At 39.3% G+C, this 21,839-nt stretch overlaps 1 protein-coding gene across 2 annotated transcripts in view; it reads left to right on the top strand.

The window, feature by feature from the left end:
* The window catches only part of DDHD1 (DDHD domain containing 1), a 65,038-nt gene that overhangs the window by 6,752 nt on the left and 36,447 nt on the right, over nucleotides 1–21,839 (top strand). For both annotated transcript variants that reach the window (XM_060753129.2, XM_060753138.2), the window contains exon 2: nucleotides 8,007–8,180. In XM_060753129.2, coding sequence (XP_060609112.2) covers nucleotides 8,007–8,180 — 174 coding nt within the window. The remainder of the gene's footprint in view (nucleotides 1–8,006; nucleotides 8,181–21,839) is intronic.

Raw genomic sequence — 21,839 nt, 5'->3', positions numbered from 1 at the left:
CAGAATTGGACACAATATTCCAGGTGTGGAATATTAATGTTCCTTTTACTCTTTTCTCATCCAGTGGGTCCTCAACATCTGCTGGAGAAGTCCCATCATGTACAACGGGTGATAAAATGGTGTCCCTTATATAAAATGGCAAAATAAGCATTGCTTATTGGAACTTTAAGGCCCATTTCAAGCCGTGGATACAGAATCCATGCATACATGAGGGTCAACTATACATTACATACTTTTCATAAGTTTTTTTTTTACTCTGTTGTTGTTGTTTATACATTGAGAGACACATGCTCCTACACTTCAGTAGCACATATGTAGGGTCATACAGGTGTGGCAAAGTTCTTTGCTTGCTCATTTTCAAGTAAGGCAGCCCCATTTTCCTGTAACCTAGTTCCTTGTTCCTCAAACATTCATCATTAGGCACCTATACAAACTCTTAGCTAGATATTACACAAGGAAGTCTTGCTCAGTTTTCCAACACCCGCAGTTCTATTTTTGCAAGGAAAAAGGGAGTGGTAGCAGAGAGAGACAAAGTTCTGTTCTGTATGTACAGAACCAGATGTGCTTGGTCTCTTATTTGTTTTCCCTCCTTTATTACTTCCATCCTGTAGTTTTAAAGAGTTGATTGTGCTTTCCTTATCACTTTCTTATTACCATTGCCTGCTATGGCCCTTGAAGACGGCCCGGAAGCTTCAGCTGGTCCAGCGCGCGGCAGCCATGTTACTAACTGGAGCGGGTGGCAGGGAGCACACAATGCCCTTGTTGTCCCAGCTCCACTGGCTGCCGATTTGCTACCAGACCCAATTCAAGGTGCTGGTTTTGGCCTACAAAGCCCTAAACGGTTCCGGCCCAAAATACCTTTCTGACCGCATCTTGGCCTACGAGCCCACGAGGACCTTGAGATCGTCTGGGGAGGCCCTTCTCTCGATCCCGCCTGCATCACAGGCACGGCTGGCGGGGACGAGGGAGAGGGCCTTCTCGGTGGTGGCCCCCCGGCTGTGGAACACTCTCCCGGCACACATCAGACAGGCGCCCTCCCTCATGTCCTTTCGAAAAAGCCTTAAGACCTGGCTGTTCGAGAGGGCATTTAATTAAGTGCTAAGCAACAACATTACAGTAATGAGAACTGGAATGGTACAAGGAAGATGAGACTGGCTATGATTCTACTAAGAGATGAAGCGGATTTTTGTGTAGTCTGTATTTGTTGTATTGTTATATGTTGTTGATACTGGCCTTTGTAACTGTCTTTTATGTGTACTGTACACCGCCATGAGTCGCCCGTAAGGGCTGAGAATGGCGGTTAATAAGTGCATCAAATAAATAAATAAATAAATAATTTAGGCTCCATCTACAATGACCATTTAATGCCATTTGAAGCTACTTTCAAACAACAGTGGCCAGACAACAAATTCCTGTAAAAACACGCAAAAGGAAGCCCTTAATATGTATCAGTGCTCTGTGGTTTATGTAATCACCATCTGGGCCTCAAACTAGTGCCAGGATTCCCTAGATGAGTGGTTCTCAACCTGGGGTCCCAGATGTTTTTGGCCTACAACTCCCAGAAATCCCAGCCAGTTGACCAGCTGTTAGGATTTCTGGGAGTTGAAGGCCAAAAACATCTGGGGACCCCAGGTTGAGAACCACTGACCTAGATAATCATTTGCACGGTGTATTCATTTCCTTCAATACTGGTTTGAAAATACATTAAATAGTCAGTGTAGATGGGGGCATTAAAGTGAATTAGATGACCTTTTATTTGAATTCAAGCCATGATAGGCAATGCAGAATCTTGTCGGTCAACTAAGATCAGGGCAGTGTGAGCACCATGCTAGGTTAATATGCTGCTGAAATGGAGTTACTCCTCAGCCTCATAACATTTAAGATAGAATATTCTAGTATTTGCACGTGCAGTCATATTTGGTTTGCAACATGTTTAAGGTTTGTGAAAAGACAAGTTAGTGTCATCAATCATCATGACAGGAGGAAAGGTGTACTGTACCATAGAAGGCTGTGCTGAATCCAGACCCCTCCCTGCCTTGGAATATAGGAAGTTACTTAAGAATATCTTCCTTCTGGTCTCACTCATTCTAGTAGTGTCCCTGCACCCAAGGAGCTTTAGATCTGGTTTACGCCTGGCTTCTCTTACCTGTACCTTGACCATTCTTTCTTTGCCTCTTCAGCCAGAAGATCTTATCTATAAGAGCATTTTTGGTAGCAGGCAGTTCTGTTGGCAGATCTCTGAGATCAGGTGGCAGAGGAGGGTTCTTTTTGCTTGCAGAGGAGGCTTCTGCATAATCTTCGAAGCCAATAGTTAGCCTATTTTTTATATAGGAGTCCATTGCCCAGCAGAAACAAGTTTTGCTGTTTCCAAATCACTGTGGTTTTTACTTAACGGTTTGTTTTTTTTAGGGGGTGGTTCTTCCTTTATTGGGGGTGGAAGCAAATAGATATAACATGGCCATATTCAGTCATTCAGCCATCTATCCTGTTTATGTATAAAGTGGTAGTCAGAGTCTTACTATGTTTGAAAAGAGCCATGGGACTCTTTTCCCTTTCATCTCTGATAACCCACCAATGCCTTTTGTGCACCTGCCATTTCCATAGGAATTCACTAGCTTCATAATTTCCATTTCTAGATTGGCCTTTATTAAATAAATACAGTGAAGGAAGATGTGTAATGTGTGTGTTCCAAAAGTAGAGGTGTGTTCTTTATGGTGTGTGCAAAGTTCTGCATCCAAAATGAGCTGGGGTGGAGGTAGGCATCTGGTTTCTAAACTTGATTGCAACTGAGAATATGGCATATAATACTCTACCACACAGAAGCCAAAAGAGCATTCCCAAGTTCCTAGGGATACATTTTTGTGCCTTATACAGTTCTTTATTTCTACACATGTTGGTACTCTTGGTGCTCTTCCCTTGTATTCAATTGCCATACTTTCCCCTATTGTTTTGGGAAAATCTGTTTGGAAAACTTGGATCTTGGAAGCCAAATACATGAAGCATAAGTGAAGAGAGTTTCCAGATATTCTAAATTTAATTTTTTTGAGACAGAGCACATATAGCCTTGGCAGTCCCCTTGCTTCCACTCCCACTTATAATTCGGATCTAGATAGTTGAGAATGTGGAACACAGGATATCCTTTTAGCAACAGGATAGTTGATGCCTTGGGTATTTGGATGGCATGGGTACATGGAGAAAGGAAGGGATAAGACAAATTATTTAAAATCTTGCTGCTGTAGTGAGTAGGCGTGGAGATAAAGCCATGCTTATCTGAAGAAGGAAGTCACCAATTTCAACCTTTCCTGTCTTCTCCCTTCTCCTTCCTTCTTACCCCCCATTCCTTAGTGACTTTTGCCTTCTCATTAAATGCATGTGGCAGATGTTTGAAATGGGCACATATGCTGCTAACTGAGGGATTTCTGAGGCTGGAAGTAGAAATTCCCAGATGCCAGCATCAAAAGTGGAATTGTACCAAGAAGGAAGGCGAGCATGTGATCTTGAGAAGATTAAGGGTGTTGACAGAAAGCATCCCATCAGTAATGAAGTTGTAGTGACCTGCTTACCTCGTGTGGTCGTGTCAGTTTACTGGACTGAAATCACAGCTGGCTCTTTGCCCTTTGATACTCTGTGGTAAGGCCACAACAAAGCACCTGGAATCTTATTTCCTCACAGCCTTTTTTGCCTAGTGGAAGATTTTTCTCTTCCCACTTGCATATTCCTATAACCAGGTAAAATAATCTACACAATGCTCCCACACACCCACTCCAAAGTACATTTGTATGGTATCCTGAAGGCATAGATCCCAAAGATTGTATATCATGATGCCATTTGTTAGGGTTGCATAGCTTCCTTTTCCTTCAGTGCATTTGCAAGGTCTTACTTTGAGATTGGTTCCACATGCTTTCTTGCTGCCTAGTACAAATTGTTCTCTATGAACATAGCTCTTTTTAAAAAAAAAAAACTTTTGGTTTGAGTTTGCATGAATTAGTCACCTCATCTAGGTCTGTTGAGGACTTTTCTGAGAACACCTCTAATGCCTGACTCAGGCTGAGTGACTTGCTCAAAGTCACCCAAAGGGATTTCTATGGCTGAGCAGGGATTCAAACCTTGGTCTTCATAGTCTAGCTCTCAGACAACCACACTGACGCACGTCGCACACATTTACTTTATCAAAACATACATGGTCAAGAGCACACGGCCAGGAACCTGGAGAGGTGGAGTAACAACCCATCCATCTGAACATGAGGAAGAACTTCCTGACTGTGAGAGCCGTTCAGCAGTGGAACTCTCTGCCCCGGAGTGTGGGGGAGGCTCCTTTTTTGGAAGCTTTTAAACAGGGGCTGGATGGCCATCTGTCAGGGTGATTTGAGTGCAGTGTTCCTGCTTCTTGGCAGGGGGTTGGACTGGATGGCCCATGAGGTCTCTTCCAACTCTTTGATTCTATGATTCTATAGTTGGACAGTCACTGTGTACGAAGCAATAATTATATGTTTCAGCTACTACTTCTTGTTACTCCACCTCTCCAGGTTCATGGCCATGTGCTCTTGACCATGTATGTTTGGATAAAGTAAATGCGTGCGACGTGCGTCAGTGTAGTTGTTTGAGAGTTGGACTATGAAGACCAAGGTTTGAATCCCTGCTTAGCCATAGAAATCCCTTTGGGTGACTTTGAGCAAGTCACTCAGCCTCAGAGGAATTCAAACACAAACCCTCTCTGAAACAATCCTGCCAAGAAAACCTAATGATAGGTTCTCCTTAGGGTTGCCATAAGTTGGAAATGACTGGAAGGCACACTAAACAACAAATTAATTTTTTTCTCTGGTAAAGGATTCAACATAAAAACTCCTTCTGTTGATGGCAATTAGTGCATCAAAGAAGTATTGGCCTTGAATGAATTATTAAAGGAACAAGCTAATGGAGAGGAAATAATGGGCAGTTTGAGAGAATGAGGGAATTGTGACATTTCTCCAGACTAGAACGTACTTCCTGCTGTTCATGTTGTTTTGTGGTGACATTTATTTTGCCACCACAAATGTCACCTCATGTGCTGAGATGAAATCAATGGAATGGAATTGTTTTGTTGAAAGGGAAAAAAATGGGAGTTAGGTGAGATAGTAATATATGATGGAAGGTATAAAATGTGCAAAAGAAGATTGACTTTGGACATGTCTTAGCCGGTGGAATCCTCCTCTGAAGATCTCTACCCAAGCAACCCTTAAGCCAGTGGTTCTCAACCTGTGGGTTCCCAGATGTTTTGGCCTTCAGCTCCCAGAAATCCTAATAGCTGGTAAACTAACTGGGATTTCTGGGAGTTGTAGGACAAAACACCTGGGGACCCACAGATTGAGAATCACTGCCTTAAGCAGTCACAGTCTATTTAGGGCACATAGCAACATCATATTGCAATATTGCAGCTGTAACCTAACCTGTGGTCCGATCCATGTAACTTACAGTATGATTTTATTTTTGTATTTAGTGAGAGATGTACTGAAAAAATTCAAAAAATGAGTACCAGAGGTCCATAAGTACTGGCTGGTATTGCGTTTGACACCCTTTCTCCAAACGTGTGCAGGTCAAGTTGGAAATTAATATGTGATGTGTGCCTCCCACATCCAGATGTCCTATTTAATCCTGGGATTTCAAATTTGATAGGTTTTGTGCTTTTCTTGCTTGGTTGCCCATCTGTGGATATGATAAATGCAGCTCTCCCTTTGCTTTGACAAGTATTTCTAATACTGGCTACTCTTGTTCCATTTCAGAATATTTTTTGTCTTCTATGTCACATTATGATCTTTTATGTACTTCCATGCAAGAAGGGAAGTATGAAAGAGAAATTATTTTCTAGGTGAAACATGAAGGTTTTTCTCTTCTGGGTTTGGTATAAATTCTTGTTACTGGCACAGTCAATCCTTGTAAGTGGAGACTTCCCTTCAGGATAACAGAGCAAACTCAGCTACAAATGAAGTAAATGGAATTTTATCTCTTAATTAAGGTGCTTTTACAAAAATGTAGCAAGGTTCTTTCTAAACGTCCCATAATAGCTTCCCTAAAGCAGAGTTGGCAAGTGTGTGAGTCTGTGTGTGTTTCCCTAATTAGTTACTATTAAAGGATTTGCTGATAAGGAACCATAAGGTTGGTGGAAAGGAGAAGTTAATAATATATCTTTTTACATTTCGAAATTGAAATTTAGTATATTATGTATGCAATAGACAGGAAGAGTACTAAGGTTTTTCATCCTCAGTCTTTATTATTTTTCAAGGGCGGTTTCCAGGCGGAAAGTGGCAAAATGCCATGATAAACAAACAAAACAAAACAATAAATAAAACGGCATCAGTATAAATGTATAATGATTACTTCTTGAAATTAGGAAAACAATATATTTTGATGTGTATAAAACTGGAAAATGTGACCTATGCAGGTTGTACTAGTGACAGAAGGAATCACTATGTTTTATAAGTATATTCCAAGGTTTAAAAATTGCAAGATGTAATTTCAACCATGAAGTTAATTTATTTATTTATTTATTTATTTACGGCACTTATATGCCGCTCTTCTCACCCCGAAGGAGACTCAGAGCGGCTTACAATATATATTTTCATACAATATATTATATTATTAGCATAGTACAATATCAGTATATATTACTATATTGCACTATACCATTATTTTAATGCATAAGTTACATTTTAAAAGTGCATAACCAAGGCCATTAATGCATAAGTTACATTTTAAAAGTGCATAACCAAGGTCTTGTCTATCACTTCACAATAGAATTCCTAATCTTAGTTGAGGATGTGTGCAGAAGTGTTATGGTGATAGCTGTATTTGAGGCCTGCTTTAGTAGAACTGGATTTGGAAGACATGTGGATAAACTGTGTCTGCGCATTTGTTCAATATAGAGCTGTTTTTTTTAAGTTTTTGCTATTTTTACAGACATTAAAAACCCCACAAATTGTTTACATTTTAAAGAAGTTACTGACTGTAAAAAATAGACGGAAGTGATCTGTTCTTGAAATTTAACCAAATTACCTGGCCTACAAGGTAGCCAGTTCTGTTTTTCTGGGCAACTTCTAAATGGAATCAGATACTTTAGAAATGCAGAGCCAGCCATCACTATGCAAACAATCTATGGCAGTGGTTCTCAACCTTCCTAATGCCGTGACCCCTTAGTACAGGTCCTCATGTTGTGGTGACCCCCAACCATAATGTTATTTTCATTGCTACTTCATAACTATAATCTTGCTACTGTTATGAATTGTAATGTAAATATCTGATATGCAGGATGTATTTTCAGTCACTGGACCAAATTTGGCACAAATATTCGATACGCCCAAAATTTGAATACTGGTGGGGTTGGGGGTGATTGATTTTGTCATTTGGTAATGCTGGAGTTGCTGGGATTTATAGTTCACCTTAAATCAAAGAACCTTCTGAACTCCATCAATGATGGAATTGAATCAAACATGGCACACAGAATTCCCATGACCAAGAGAAAATATTGGGAAGGTCTGGTAGACATTGACCTTGAGTTTTTGGAGTTGTAGTTCACCTATATCCAGACTGTGGACTCAAGCAATGATGGATCTGGATCAAACTTGGCACAAATAGTCAATATGCCCAAATGTGAACACTGGTAGAGTTTGGAGAAAATAGACCTTGTCATTTGGGAGTTGTAGTTGATGGGATTTATAGTTCACTCACAATGAAATAGCATTCTGAACCCCACCAATGATAGAATTGTACCAAACTTTCCACACAGAACCCCCATGACCAACAGAAAATACTGTTTTCTGATGGTCTTTGGCAACCCCTCTGACACCCCCTCGCAACCCCCACAGGGGTCCCGACCCCCAGGTTGAGAAACAGTGATCTATGGCATGGCAGCCAGACCTACTGAAGTTCAGTTGTCTCACACATATAGCACATGTTGCCCAAAACCATTATTTTATAATTTCACTAACTACTGTGCTAGATCTAAAATCATTGCATTCTTTTTTTCTTTTTAGAATCTGAAAAGATTCCTGTGATGCGTGGGCAGTGGTTTATTGATGGCACTTGGCAGCCCTTGGAAGAAGAGGAAAGCAATCTGATAGAACAGGAACATCTGAGTTGTTTCAAGGGACAGCAGATGCAAGAGAATTTTGACATGGACGTCTCAAAACCTTTAGACGGAAAAGAGGGTAAGCTATTGTTGCACAAAGAGACCTTGTTGCATGTGTCTCCCCTTCTTATCACACTCCTAATATTTGTATGCATGATTGGTGTTTTCTGCATGAGTAGCCATCACTTTCTTTAGTCTCTTGGTTTTTTTTAGGAACACGAGAGTCTGCCTTTTTCTTTGTCAGACAGACGCTCCATTTAGGTCTTTATTGACTCTACTGGTTGACAGTAATTTTCCAGAATTTTAGACAGAAGTCTTTACTTTCTCTCACTGGAGATGGCAGGGATTGAACCTGGAAGCTTTTGTACACAAAACACGTGCTTTGCATCTGTGCTATGGCCAGAGCTACAGTAAATGTGCTTGCTCAAAAAAATCTGAATATCCCTTTCACAGGTTATTTCATTTTCACACATACATAAACACATAACCGTATTATTTTGTGGATTTTTCCACAAAAAATATGTACTTTTTGAAAATCCTTCAAAATGCCTTTTTAAAAGCTCTTGAGTTTTGATGAGGAGAGATTACAAATCATTTTTTTCTGTTCAATTTGGGTCCATTCTAGATTAATAGTATTTTTGCACTTACATTGTTTCCTTTGAAATGCTTTGTTGTAGAATGAAGCGCTATTTTAAAATATGTGCATCATGAGTCTTGTCATAGCCGTCCTTCAGGTTTGAATTACTGTATATACTCAAGTATAAGCCTAGTTTTTCAGTTCTTTTTTAGGCTGAAAAAGTCTCCCCCAGCTTATACTCGAGTCAGTGTTATTTATGATTTTACTTTGTTGTTGTGGTTGTTGTTGTTACATTTATTATTTTATTATTGTTGTTGTTATTAAATTATTTTATTCTATTTATTATTGTTACATTTATTATTATACTCTATTATTATTATTATCATTATTATTTTACTCTATTTATTATTATTAGAGGACCTGTAAGCATATTTACATTGAAGAAGGTTAGAATAGTGGTTTAATCAGAATTGGACAGTCATATCTTGAATTACAGTTTTATGTAAATATTCAAAAACATTTAACCTACTAATGCCTAAATTAATATAATTTTATTGGTATCTATTTTTATTTTGAAATTTACTAGTAGCTGCTGCATTTCCCACCCTCGGCTTATACTCAAGTCAATACATTTTCCCAGTTTTTTGTGGTAAAATTAGGTGCCTCGGCTTATATTTGGGTCGGCTTATACTTGTTTATATTCAGTTCACAGGTTTGGGTCGGGAGGTAGTTTAGTAAACTGTTGATTGCTTGAAATTTAATTACAACCAAATATTCCATGGAGCCAAGAGTGATATTGTGCTGCTAGCAGCTCAGCTTTTTATAGATGTCAAGATGATGTCATAGGTTAGCAAGGACAGACGTGAAGATTTTTCACCTTTAGTCCCTCAGTAGCCAAGAACAAGCCTGGCAGGAAGCCAAAGCTGATTCCACCAGCCACTTGCTATAATTGCAGCTGTTCACAGTGACAGAAATATTCAGGTTGAAATAATGCATTTCAGTTCTCATGCAATCAAATGTGTTGAATTAGCTATGTTGTTTGGGTCATCTGCATTTGTTATCAGCCGGTGTGGGTGATGAAGGTATCTTTTTTTTTGTTCTTCTAAGAACAAATCCATTATTAAAAGGTACAGAGCCATTATTTAACAATTTGGTTGATCAGATCTCTCTTGACAATTCAAATGCCCAGCTCCAGAAGATTGTGTTAAACCCTTTGAAAATCACTATAATTGAGTAATTTATTTTGTGCAATAGAATCATAGAATCAAAGAGTTGGAAGAGACCTCATGGGCCATCCAGTCCAACTCCATTCTGCCAAGAAGCAGGAATATTGCATTCAAATCACCCCTGACAGATGGCCATCCAGCTTCTGTTTAAAAGCTTCCAAAGAAGGAGCCTCCACCACGCTCCGGGGCAGAGAGTTCCACTGCTGAACGGCTCTCACAGTCAAGAAGTTCTTCCTCATGTTCAGATGGAATCTCCTTTCTTGTAGTTTGAAGCCATTGTTTCGCGTCCTAGTCTCCAGGGAAGCAGAAAACAAGCTTTCTCCCTCCTCCCTGTGACTTCCTCTCACATATTTATACATGGCTATCATGTCTCCTCTCAGCCTTCTTTTCCTCAGGCTAAACATGCCCAGCTCCTTAAGCCGCTCTTCATAGGGCTTGTTCTCCTGACCCTTGATCATTTGAGTCGCCCTCCTCTGGATACATTCCAGCTTGTCAATATCTCTCTTCAATTGTGGTGCCCAGAATTGGACACAATATTCCAGGTGTGGTCTAACCAAAGCAGAATAGAGGGGTAGCATTAATTCCCTAGATCTAGACACTATGCTCCTATTGATGCAGGCCAAAAGCAAGGAAATTGGATCATACCATCCAAGCATAGTGAAATCTAGATCCAGTGCAGGACATGACTTCAGGCAGGACAGTCAGCCTAGTGGCTGAAGATTATCTCCATAGTTAGATTTAGTTTTATTTATTTATTTATTTATTTATTTATTACTTGCACTTATTAACCGCCGCTCTCAGCCCTAGGGCGACTCGTGGCGGTGAACAACAACATAGAAAAGACAGTTTACAATAATCAGGACAGTACACAACATTCTACCTCTACATAACATATACTTATACTAAAAATCCGCTTCGTCATATCATGGGGTCATAATCAGTCTCATAGTCGTGGTCCATTCCGGTCATCATATCCAATGATATAGCACTCAGTTGAAGGCCAGCTCGAAAAGCCATGTTTTCAGGCTCTTACGAAAGGCCATAAGGGAGGGCGCCTGTCTAACTTCAGCAGGGAGGGCGTTCCACAGCCGGGGGGCCACCACCGAGAAGGCCCGCTCTCTCGTCCCCGCCAGACGTGCCTGTGAGGCAGGCGGGACCGAGAGAAGGGCCTCCCCAGATGATCTCAAGGTCCTCGTGGGCTCGTAGGCCGAGATGCGGTCTGCAAGGTATTTTGGGCCGGAACCGTTTAGGGCTTTGTAGGATAACACCAGCACCTTAAATTGGGCCCGGTAGCAAATCGGCAGCCAGTGGAGCTGGGACAGCAGGGGCGTTGTATGCTCCCTACGCCCTGCTCCTGTTAACAACATGGCTGCCGCGCGCTGGACTAGCTGGAGCTTCCGGGCCGTCTTCAAGGGCAGCCCCACGTAGAGAGCGTTGCAGTAGTCGAGGCGGGATGTGACCAAAGCGTGTACCACTGTGGTATTCGACTAGATGAATTCTTAAGTGGTAAAACAGTGTATATGTGTCTTTACAGTCTTGAATTTCATGAACCATCTGATATTGGATGACACCAGCAATGCCACAATAATCTTTTGGAAAAAGAGGAAAAATAAGATTTGCCACTATTTTTCTTAGTTAAAATTTACATAGTTTGTTCTTTTGGAATATTGTCTTTGGAGTTTGTCTTCATAGTTCCAAAACATTTATTGGGAAGCTAGATTGTTCCCAATGGGTCTTTTATTCTAGCAAGTCTTCTTGAGAGTGCAGTCCTACACGTGAACCGTGTTCAAGTTTTAGCAGCTCCCAAAGGAAAGCCAGAGCCAAGACTGCATACGGATACATGGGGCAATGATGCTACAAAAGTTATCTTCTCCTGTTAAGATACTTGTGTAAGAGTGTGAATGGAAATTCACATCTTGGAAATTCTATGCTGCAACATAGATTTTGGGAAGGAAGTATTGATTTGAATTCATGCAGTTGAAACACTTTGGCCAGATTTTGTCCTCAGTCAGTTGTTTATTTATTTATCTGGCTTTTCCTTCCAGAAAACCCAGTTTTACCCCAGCATTGAGTTTGTTAACCTGAAAATTCAGCTTAACTGTCTATTCTATCTTGTAGAAGTACCATAGTGCATGGGAATAGCATTGGGGAAAAGTTGGCTATAATATGCAGGTATCACCAACATTTTGTACCCACTTAAGTGTGGAAGTTAAGTGTTGATTTTAATTACTGTATTTCAATATGAAGTCAATATAATTTATATTATAATGTAATACAATATACTACTACTACTACTACTACTACTAATAATAATAATAATAATAATAATAATAATGTTATTATAATTATATGTTTTATATTAGATGTAATATTACTAATAATATTACAATATAATGGTATAGTACAATATAGTAATATATAATACTGATATTATACTATGCTAATAATATAATGTATTATATGTGTATATATTATATATATCTTGTAAGCCGCTCTGAGTCCTCTTTGGGGTGAGAAGGACGGCATATAAATGAATAAATAAAATAAGTATATAGCCATGTAGTGTTATTAGGGTTGATTATTTGGCATGCCTGCTACTAGTTAGATCTGTTCTCAAAGATCTTAGCACAGATCTTTCCTTAACCCTACCAGCGTGTTCAGGGTATGATGATAGAATTTATCAGAACAAACTACAATTGGTTTAGTACAGCTGTCTTATTTTTCTTTTTAAGTTAATTTCATAGTATTATAAAGCTATATTTATTTTTGAGAGGGCTATATTTTTTTCAAAAATTAATTGTAGCTTATTGGTGATTCATTTGAGTGGTCTTAACTGGAGATTCTAGGTGACCTCTAGGGTTGTTTTCTCATTTTATGTTGTTCATCTAATCGACCCTTTCTAGGAACTCCACTCCTTTTCCCCCTTCTGAATATTGAGAGGCAGGTAAATTTTGATTGGAGCCCAGATACGACAGGGAAACCATGCTTGGTAGTTCTCAAAGTTTGTCCGGCCTAAGAGTGAAGGAGCAGCAGCCTGCTAAATTTATTTCTGTATTTAGTCATTTATATTTGTACTTTAGTCAGGTTCCAATACTTGCATATGCATCCTGCCCATCTTAGATTCACACAACAGCAGCTTAACATATTAGTCCTCTGTTTAAATCACATTAATCTGTGCTTTGTAACATAATCTTGGAAGTTTCCATATTGTGGCTTGTAGTTATTCCAGCTCTTGGACTGGATATGCCACTCAGTACTAGTTGCATGATTAAGAGAGTCCTTTTTGCTCTGTTGTAGACTTTCAGTATGAATTGATCACTGTGGGAACTTAATCCTAGGCTTTTGGCCTGATCTAGTGTGATCCTTTGTTTATATTTCTGAGTTCTTTTCTCTTGTCCCTGTGCTGTCTGCGGAAGCAATAAAAGTGTATGCTATGAGAGCTTTGAAAGAATTGGCAATTAAGTAAATCAGTATTTTTCAGGTGCAGGTTGTCTACATTCATTTGCAATTGTTTATAAATCTTTTCTGAAAATGCCATGGTTGTGGATGCTGTGAAAAGTAATTGTCTCTTGCTTTTGAGAATTCACCTACTCCGATTATTATTGAGTTTTCAATTTTTGCTGTTTCATTGCATTACTCCTAAGCTATTTATACCCATGCAGAGCCATAAAACAATTTGGAACATCAGTTCATATATTGGCATTTTTCTGATGCATAGTCTCAGAGTTTTTTGGTAGTATATTTCCTGGTTTTAAGGTCCAGATAATTTGGTACACCTCTAGTATAAAATAATTTTAGAAGGTGTGCTATATTTATATGATATATTTATCATCCTTTTCTGGCTTTTATTGTCTGTGATTCTATGAAGTTTATAGGAAAATCATTGCCCAGATTTGAATGTTTGTGGTGAATACACATTTTTTTTCCTAAAAGCTGTTTAAAATGAGAATCAAAATTATGTGTGTGGCCTCAAAATTCAAAATGTTATATTTAAAGTTCATTGGCTCCGGCTGAGGAAGCTGTTGGAAATGTTGTTTAAAATAAGGTTGAATTTTCACCTGTGGTTTTAATAGCTTAAACTCACAGGGTCATTTTTACCTCTTTACACTCAGATTTTGAAAGCCAGACCTTTAGAGGCCAGACAAAAATAACCACTTTTATTTATTTCATGTATTTATTTTGCAATGTGTGTGTGTTAAGTGGTGTATGCTGTTTTATTTCTACATATCCTTCTATCATTTTGTGAAAAACAAAAAAAAAAATACTATAAACACCATATCTGAAAAACACAAAATAATCCTCAGAAAGAGATATTTTTTTCTACTTTTGAATGCTTGTACTGTCTTTCCTTTCTGTAGCTGAGGCAGCCAGCATGAAATCTTTATATTCAAATACTTGAAATACTATTCTTTTTACCTCAAAACTGGGTCAGCTTCCAGATTTTCTTTTTAAAGGCTGATTTTGCCAGCTTTTTAAAAAGTCCCACAAAGCCTACACAGGTTTTGTTAACATTCCATTTCACCCGCGCTTTAGTCTTCCTAATAATTTGCCTTGGAGTCTATTTCTGACCATGGCTCACATTTTTATCATTTAATATGGACTCTCTAACAGAAGGCATTTGAGGCAGAAGTGGAAGCTGCAAAAGAAACCAGCCTCTTCCTTTGGCTAACGCTGCGCTCTGGCATCTGTCCAATGCCTTCCATCCTTCTCTGATCTATGTTCTACTCATTGTAGACAATCTCTTTCCCTCTTTGTTGTAAAATACATTAGTCATCAGTACAGCTTATTGATCTCTGTATGGATTTCTCTAGCAAGCTTTTGTAAATCTACCTGCTTCCTATTATTGCAGAATGAGAGCACTTACATTTGGTTTTCTAAAAAAGTGATATATTTCAGTATCACACAATTTCTCTGGGTATTCAGTATACCGTGTTACTAGAGAGTTCCTCTCTGAATTTTCTGGTACCAGCTGAGGGTCCATTATCCAAAATGACCTGGGTTGTTTTCCATAAAGCTTGTCATCTCCACCACCTCCTTTCCCTTCTCCTTTTTCAAGCACCCAGGTTTCTTCTGTAGCATATAGGATTTTGGGGAGCTGCTGTTACCTAGTTTCAGTTCCTGCACAAAATTCTGAAAATACATACCTAGATTGTTCAGAAAAGAGAATAACAGCAGTCCCCAAGTGACAAACAGGTGTGTAAGTCCCCAAGTTTGTAAACTGATAGTTACAAACAGGGGTGGGACAACAGGAAGTGAGTGAAATCTATCCCTGGGAAGGGAAATTAACTCCTGGAAAAGTTAATATCATGGGAAAAAGGAGTCTCCACCGAAGCTTTATCACCAGTCCTTGTTTCCACAACAAGCCAATTTTTTCAAAATCCAGTTATCATAGGCACAGAAGGTAAGGTGCAATCTCTTAACAGGGGCACAGACAGCAAAACAAACACCACATGGGTGTTAACTCTTCCCTGTGCTATCCAAAGCACATTTATCACACACACACACAACTGGAGTTACACTTAAAATGTACCTGTTCTGACTTACAAACATATTCAGTTCTACAGAACCTCTCTTGTTCCTAACTTGGAGACTGTGTGTACATAATGATAAGATTACCAGCAGTGAGGGGAGAGTAAATGGAGAAATTGTTTTCTCTTGCAAAATGGGACAACATGCTGTCAGACAGGAGAAATAATGGATAGTAGGTTTAAAACAAAGAAAATGCCATCAGTTTACAGGACTGGGTGGCACAAGATGCTTAAGCGAATCATTAAAGGCACAGAACTCTGTGGAAGATTATTTATGGATGACTTTATAGAAGGCTATTAAGATATTTATGCTGTGACTAGGTTCAAACAATGTTGTTGTTTCCAAATAGAAAGAATTCTGGTCTGACGGGAGGAGGGCCATTCCTCATCCTTTCTATCTTATTAGTAGCAGAGCAACCTCATCCATTTCCAGAAAGGAATCTCTTAACTATGCATTGATTTTTATATGCTGGAGGCAGATTGCACAATAGAAATCCATTGCCCTCTCCCCAACCCCACTACGTTGTATGAGCAGCATTGTTAACAAAAGATAGAGCCCAGTTTGTTCAGTACTGTGTCTTGGAATTGTTCCTGAAAAGCTGCTGTAGGAATCTGGAGCCATGGCATAAATGCATTCCTGGCAGTCCACCCACAGCACAGTGGTCCAAAGATGCATGAAATACAAATAATCCTATTATTTGTGCTTATTATTTGCACTTAAATGTGATTTACACATCAATATTCTTTTTTATTGCTCATCAGGCTTATAGCTCACCTTTCTCCCAAATGTGGAATGTGACAGCTCATAAAACTAAATAAAAGAGGAGAAAGCAAGATCAAATATTAGAATTGAAAACACAATTTAAAATGTCCTCCTTAACAGACCCTGTCCCCAGCAGCAGGTGAATTATCTAAACGCTTCTTTAGAATTTAAAAAAAAAAAAGGTTGCCCTACATGGGATTTGAAATAGAAGTTTCTAGGCGCAGTGGTTCTCAACCTGGGGTCCCCAGATGTTTTTGGCCTACAACTCCCAGAAATCCTAACAGCTGATAAACTGGCTGAGATTTCTGGGAGTTGTAGGCCAAAAACATCTGGGGACCCCAGGTTGAGAACCACTATTCTAGAGTCATCCCAATATTTCAAGACAGCAACATAAACATAAGCTAGCAAACCATCACTCATGTGTCATTGTATATTTGCAAAGAAAAAAAATTAGAATATGGCATTAAAAAAAACTGCTAAGTGTGCCCATCCTTTCTGCCCCCACACAGTATATAGCTAAGATTCTGCTAAGTCTCTGTAAGTATATGTAGAAGTTTCTATGTGAAATCCGATTGAAAAGAACATGTTCTTAATTTTTTGATAGAACTTCATATATATATTATGTCATAAATTGACTAGTTTTAAGAAACCACGACAGCGGGACTTAATTCTTCAGTGTTTTAACCTCCCACAAAGGCAAAATGCTTTAATTTGGACTACAATTAGCAGATTTTTATCTATACAGTACCTAGATATTTCCTCAGATGTTCCTGGATTTCTTGAGGATTCAGTGATTCAGCGCTCTCTGCCAAAAAAAATATGCTAAACTTGGGGTGGGGGGGGAGCAGCTTGGATCTCAAGGAAAATTAGTTTTCTGTTGATGATGGAGTTGAAATTTTATTGCCTGTTTTTTATTGCCCTTTTTCCTTGGTGTCCACTTGGCCAAAAAAGGAGACTGGCTTTCACCTACATTGAGATCCCCCTGGAAGAACTGGGCTATAATGGAAACAATATATGGCACAAAATATAGATTTTTCGTTTGTCTGCTGATCCAGTTACCAGTGGCCTTTTCTCCTGGCCAGAGTGTGGGATGGAAGGGGAAATTAGCAATACCTCTTAGTGGGTTGTTGTAGATTTTCCAGGCTATATGGACCTACAACAACCCAGTGATTCCGGCCACGAAAGCCTTCGACAATACAATACCTCTTAGGTTATCGGGCATATTGAGGCCATGTTTTAGAGCTGCGCCTTACTATATTTCCAGTACAGTTGTGTGCTTAAGTCTCTGCAAACTAAGAGGTACCAGATGACTTTTCTCAAGGTACCAGATGACTTTTCTTTTTTATGGCTTTTAACATCTTTTGCCTGATTAAGAAGCCACTGAGCTTCAAAAGCTTGCATGATATGCTTTGTCCATTTTGCTTGGCCAAGAAAGGTAATAGCTTTTTTGTGAATTGTGTATTTTGTTGTATTTTTCTGCATGGCCAACACAGCTATATCTGAATAGGTTTCATGTCGACCCCTTTGGACATTCTTAGTTCTAGAGACTTATCCAATACAGAAATCTGGTTGCAGTATGAGAGATTCAGTAGTGATGTTCTTTAGGTCATCATGACTTAAAAGAATATTATAAGTTTTGTTACATTTTGAAAATTAATCTTGACTCTACTGACTTCTCGGGATTGTAGATGGTATAAATCCCAAATCAACTCTTTTTAGTGGAAGATTAAAATAAGGCATTTCCCTTTTCATGCTCTAAAAATGGTTTTCAATTTAGATTGGTAACATTATATAACATCGGTGCCAAAACTATTCATTTTAAATACTTCTGTGCCACTTTAAGGACCAAAATCTTCTCAGAACAGCATGCATACAGTAAAAACAAGTGAACAGATCTCCTATCATCATAAAGCTATGTTACAATAAACAATCTAGTATTGAAATAGAAGCTATAATGGATATGAAGATAGGAAAAAGTGCAAGCATTGCATTGTTGTCACTATATAACGTTAAGAAATTGTAAAAAACAGAGAAAGATGCAATAGACAACATGTTAACTGCAGCAAGATTACTGATAGCAAGGAACTGGAAAGGTAAAATAAATATACCAATTAAAAATGGTATAAAGAGCTATGGAAACTAGAAATAAACGATAAATTGACATGTAGGTTAACAGTCAGGAAAGGGGTATGGAAGGAAAACTACTTTGATGAAGTTTGGGGAAAATTTATTGAGAACGGCTTAAAAGAAGAAGATGGGAAATTACTTCCACAAGAAGAAATTATATTTTGGAAAGAGAATGTAAATTGAAGTGGCTCGGAAGGGGGGGGGGGGCAGAGGTGAACAAAAAAAAGTATGCAAGATATATATACATATATAGTTGATGCAATGAATTGAGAATCGAATATAAGAGTATTGAAAGTATTGATGTATTTTAAGAACACCAATAAAATATATTTTAAAATACCAATCTAGTATTGAAAACCATAAATCAGTTAAAAACTGTGCCCAGTCTCTTACCAGCAATACAAATTATTTACAAAGCCACACCACCTACTTAGCAAAAGGTCAAGGGTTTGTACAATGAAGATATTAAAAGTTCACATAAAATCCAAGGAACAAAAAAATACAACAACATTTACAATCGCATTTTATACCTCTACTTACTGTCTCCTGCTCTCTCCCACATAAAGTTCCCTAGATAGGTGCCAGAGGTTCCCACTCAGGATGCACAGTAGGATTTTTCTCAGACCCTGACTATCAAATGTGCCAAAAATGGCTGTAAATAAAGGAAACCTGAAATGCCTTACACTGCTTTGCATGGGCATATAACACATACAGTTGGTCCATGGTTTAAGTAACCACATATTCAACCAATCACGGCTTGAAAATATTCAGGGCTGTGGGGGGATTCAAAAAAGCAGACCTTGATTTTGCTGTGTACAGCTTACTATGTCATTATATATAATGGAATTTGAACATCCTTGGGTTTGGGTACCTACGAGGGGTCCTGGGACCAAATTTCAGCGGATACCAAGGGCTAACTGTATTCTTTGAAGTGGAAAGCTGCCTTGGAAAATGTTGTTGTGTGGCTTCATATCATTTCTGACTTATAGCCATTTCTGACTTACAACCTTATCACAGGGTTTCCTGGAGATGATAGTGCATGACTTGCCTAAGCTTACTCAGTGGGTTTCCATGGCTAAGAGGAGAAGTGAACCCTGGTCTCCAGAGGCATAGTCCAACATTCAAAGCATCATATCATGCTAGCTTACTGCTTAAAAGACATCTGCTCCTTTGTTCAGTCTGGCACCATTCACCCCACCCTGTTTGCAGATTCTCTATATCCTCTTTGAGTTTCCTGTGTTACCTTGAACAGTGGGAGTTTACGACAATATCATCAGGTCTGAAGTTTCAGTGCCAGAAATGCAGAACAATCCCTTCTTTGATAAGAATTTCCTACATAGTTATGTTAACCCTTGGGTTAAATGATGGGGGGAAATTCCCTTGGGTACTGGCTAAGGACGTCTTCCTACTGATCTCACTGCAACTGTTGGTGTAATGAGGAGGGGGCAATTTCCTTCTCCTGTGCACCTGTCTGTATCTACTCACAGAAACTGCTCTGATGGCATGTAGGAAGGTAAAAGGAAAACATATTTCCACTTGTATAACTTTGGATTTCATCTGTTGATTGCTACAGCAGAATTTTCTCAAAGGTTTTGGGTAATCTCAGACCAAACTAGAGTTTATGAGGAAAAGGTGATGTTCTGGCTTTTTCTCTGCCCCAGAAGTATGGTAAACCTAGAAATAAGAGCCGAGGGGAAATATTGCAATATAATATATTTTTACCCTTTTACAGAGGAAAATATTGGGAATATGAAGATTGGCTTATTATTCAGCAGTGATCTAATAGCCTGTTATAGTTGGAACTAAAACAGGGTGAGCAACTTCCAAGAGAGCTCTGGAATCCCCTTTCCTAAGTTTTGCGGAGTAGGTAATTCTTTTTTCCACCCCTGGAAATTTCTACATAGCTGTGATCTGGCAGGCAGGCAGAAATGGCCAATCACACGGTCCCTACTTTGTCTACCTCAAATCTAAAGATGAACTGCTGTATTGTGAAAAAGTCAGAATTGACCTGCCCATAGGAGATTCCATATGTGTCTGCGTGATTTACCTGCCTGGCTATGCCTTGTTTTGAAAGAGCTCAGAGTAATAACTAAAGCAGTTTTAAGGTATAGCTTCCTCTGCAAACAAGTAGCTCCGATGCCCTTCTGTTTCAGGACAATCATACTTATTTTTCCCAGTAACCAAGGTCAAGTTTGCAATGAGAGTTGCAAAGCATGCAGTTGCCCAGTGAACAATTGGAATATTGTTTGCAAGGCACAATTGAAGAAGGATGAATCTGTGAAGACCCGCTGAATGTTGTATCTTAAGAGGGTCACCCACGTGTGCATGGAAAACCTGTCACTCTTCTCCCTCTTCCATCATTAGGTTAGAGGGCTATTTATTTTTGCTCCCCTCCTCTTCTGCCTTTCCTGCAGCTTTATGCTCTTTGAAGACAGCAGAGTTCAGAACATGACACACAAAACAAAATATGTATTGTTGAAGGCTTTCATGGCTGGAATCACTAGGTTCTTGTGGGTTTTTTCGGGCTATAGGGCCATGTTCTAGAGGCATTTCTCCTGACGTTTCGCCTGCATCTATGGCAAGCATCCTCACTACCTCTGAGGATGCTTGCCATAGATGCAGGCGAAACGTCAGGAGAAATGCCTCTAGAACATGGCCCTATAGCCCGAAAAAACCCACAAGAACCTAGTAAAACAAAATATATTGGTTTTCCCAAATGCTAGTGTTATGTGTTGTATGTCTGGAGACAGGGAATGTGCCACCATGTTTCTCTCTCTCTCTCTGAATGATCATGTGGCTGTTCTAGGGTGTTTTGTTTGTAATGGTTCCATCTTTAAGTCTCAAATAGGCTTGACTCCCGACTGACCTTGGTGGTGCTTATTGTTCTCCTGTTTCTTAGGTGGGGCACCGCAGCTTCCTCTTGATCCCTAACTTCCCACTTGTGAGATACCACAGCATTCATTCACCTTGTGATGTCCCTTTCCACACTGAACAGCACTGGCATCTGCCTGTAAGGGTAAGGTAAGTCCATCAAACCGCAGACAGTGATTTCAAGGGGTGTCACTTTTTTTTTCTTCAGTCTCCTCATTGAATGGCTTGGAAGCTATACAATGAGTATTGGAAACTTCACAGTGGACTTGCAGTTGCCTTTACAGGGAAACTCCAGTGCTGTTCAGGAATGGAAGGCTTGTTATAGACAATGCATGCTGGGGTGTTTCTTTCTTTCTTTTGTGAGGGTCTGAACAGCAGGCAACGTCTGCTGATCCAGTCACCAGTGGCCTTTTCTCTTGGCCAGAGAGTGGGATGGAAGGGGAAATTAGCAATACCTCTTAGGTTACCGGGCATTTCGAGGCCATGTTTTAGAGCTGCACATTACTATATTTCCAGTACAGTTGTGTGCTTAAGTCTCTGCAAACTAAGAGGTACCAGATAAGTCTGTTTCTCTTCCTGTTGCATGCCTGTTATTTTTCTGTGCTTTGCATTTAATCTTATTTTCACCATTAAGCATTTCATGGAA

This window comes from Anolis sagrei, chromosome 1, assembly GCF_037176765.1.
Source record: "Anolis sagrei isolate rAnoSag1 chromosome 1, rAnoSag1.mat, whole genome shotgun sequence".
Lineage (NCBI taxonomy): Eukaryota > Metazoa > Chordata > Lepidosauria > Squamata > Dactyloidae > Anolis > Anolis sagrei.
Note: the sequence above shows the minus strand (reverse complement) of the source record. Positions and strands in the feature narration are given on the sequence as shown.